The sequence below is a fragment of the Aplysia californica genome, unplaced genomic scaffold (assembly GCF_000002075.1).
Source record: "Aplysia californica isolate F4 #8 unplaced genomic scaffold, AplCal3.0 scaffold00649, whole genome shotgun sequence".
Taxonomy (NCBI): domain Eukaryota; kingdom Metazoa; phylum Mollusca; class Gastropoda; order Aplysiida; family Aplysiidae; genus Aplysia; species Aplysia californica.
Genome location: NW_004797919.1, coordinates 286,780 through 288,951, shown reverse-complemented (window position 1 = coordinate 288,951; position 2,172 = coordinate 286,780). Strand labels below are relative to the sequence as shown.

Sequence of the window (2,172 nt, the reverse complement as noted above, 5' to 3'; positions counted from 1 at the left end):
ACAAATTTTGGGTTTAGGCTTATACCAGTGATGGTAGATAGGCCACAGGCCATAGGGCATGTGTTAAGGTTGACATGTCAATTATGTGTACACGCAAGACGCTCAAGCATTCTGAACTCTATAAAATTATAACCTTATCTGCAACTAAAATGCAATATCCTAAACAGTACCTGCTGAAATAGTAGAAAACCCCCCAATGATAAAGCAATATTGAGACATCAGATGGAGAATGGTGGAAAGTGTTTGTTCTAGGCCTAGATCTATACCTTTACCCAGGGTGAGAAAGGCAATGATGAAGACATCAGAGCCCATTATTATGCACTACTCATGATTAAATGTCAAGATAGAGACACCTGACTAGGGAGTCTAGCATCACAAAAAATCTCCTGATACAGGTAATAGCTGGCAAATTTCCTTCTTTGAAACTTTTTTTTCTTTAAGCAAAAAGAGCACAAAAAAACCCAGCAAAGCTCGTAATGAGTATCTCAATTCTGTCTTAATCAAAACACTTCATAGTTTTATTTGCTTAACTTTTACACTTTGTTTAATTCTATTTTAAAAACCAGAAAGGACAAATTTCCAGAACAATATGACTTCTAAAATATGCTTGAAAATGGACAGCAATCAAACATACATATGTGAGGCAGCGTGGTGGAATCAGGCTCTCATCAGTTTTTGGGCATGTCGAGTTATTGGTATCATCTTAAAGCTTCTTCAGTTGTCTTTATTTGTATGAAAAAAATACCCATTTATCTTGAATACAAGTTGAGATATTTGTGAATGAAGGAGATGGAGGTCATCTATTTTGAGAGGCAAAATTAATGAGAAAATGGCCGCCAAAGATTAGTTATTTCTTTAGCTTAAAAGTCCTTGGTAACTTAAAATTTACATTTTTTGTGTGTTTAATCAACGCTATTCAGAAAAATCCACACAGAACTGAGTTCTTTATTGGGCATGAAAGGTGTTGAGCCAAAAACAAAAATTTGATAAAAATTCAAAAACCTACGTAAAAATGCAAATTTCTTCACTTTGATCATTTTGACGAGAGCCTGATTCCACCACGCTGCCTCACATATATTGTTTATTATCACAAGCAATTAGTAATGCAAACTGCTACATTGTCATGTAATAGAAACGGTCAATTTATGCAGGATGTGACATTCTCTTTCAGACACTTTCACGCAAAAGCAACATCTCTTCACCATTGACCCCATCTAACCGAACAGCTTGACTCTCAAATACTATATGGACATGAATTCATTGCTCCGAGCGGAAAAGGTCTTAAAATATTGATACATATCATTTCTATCCTGGTCATTTTATGTTTCTAGAAGAAAGTTCAAAATAATTCTCTGTGGAGTTAAAAAAAACAAGAAACAAAGAAAAACAAAACAAAGCTAGTCCACATAGTGGAGATGCTAAAATAGTTTTGTCAGAAATGGTTTCTATTTTCTATTCTTGGAAAATGTACACACGCAAAATAGTCAAGTCACTATAAAAGGAAAGCAAAAGAGAATGCCATAACACGCTTCATGAATGTCAAAATTCAAAAGATAATTAATCTAAAATTTCTGTAGAGGAGAACAATAGAAACCTAAGTAAAAATGTAAAACTTTTGTGAAATATGACCATTTCAGTGAAAAAGGCCTATAAATTTATTATGATACTTTATCAGCTTCTAAAATAAAAGTCTCAGGCTCTGCTTTCTTGAAATTCAACACGATAAATATTATGGTATTACATTAATATCTCCCTCTTTCAATATAAAGCATAAACATAACATATTGCAGCTAATCACCAACCATTAAACCAATTCATAAATTCTCTTTGAACGCCCATGCCATTCATTCATCAGGTAAAAAAAAAAAGGTGTATTATCTGACTGGGGCTTACGATAAGAGCAGAAGGCTTTTAACCAAATAACCGGATAGAACAGTTGTCAGGGTATTTAATTTGGATATCCAGACATGCTGTTGAACTCATGCCACCCAAAAGATGACGTGCAGCTGTCAGCGGACTGAGAGGTGGTGCAGTGTAATCGGTTATCCGGATGAGCGAGCGATCAGGGCGCCTGTTGCTCGATCTTGCTTCTCTTCTTGACAAACTCCTGGGCCACGCCATCCCACGTACGTCTTCTTAACACGTTCAAGGCACCGTGGTCTGGGGGGAGCA

General features: G+C 35.9%; 1 protein-coding gene across 1 annotated transcript in view; it reads right to left on the bottom strand.

Moving 5' to 3' along the window:
• Positions 1–1,009: 1,009 nt before the first annotated feature.
• The window catches only part of LOC106013087 (BAI1-associated protein 3), a gene marked incomplete at its 5' end in the record, with an annotated part of 7,110 nt that continues 5,947 nt past the window's right edge, over positions 1,010–2,172 (bottom strand). Inside the window, 1 exon segment of the mRNA XM_013087863.2 lies at positions 1,010–2,160. Within this exon segment, the coding sequence (XP_012943317.1) occupies positions 2,063–2,160 (98 nt within the window).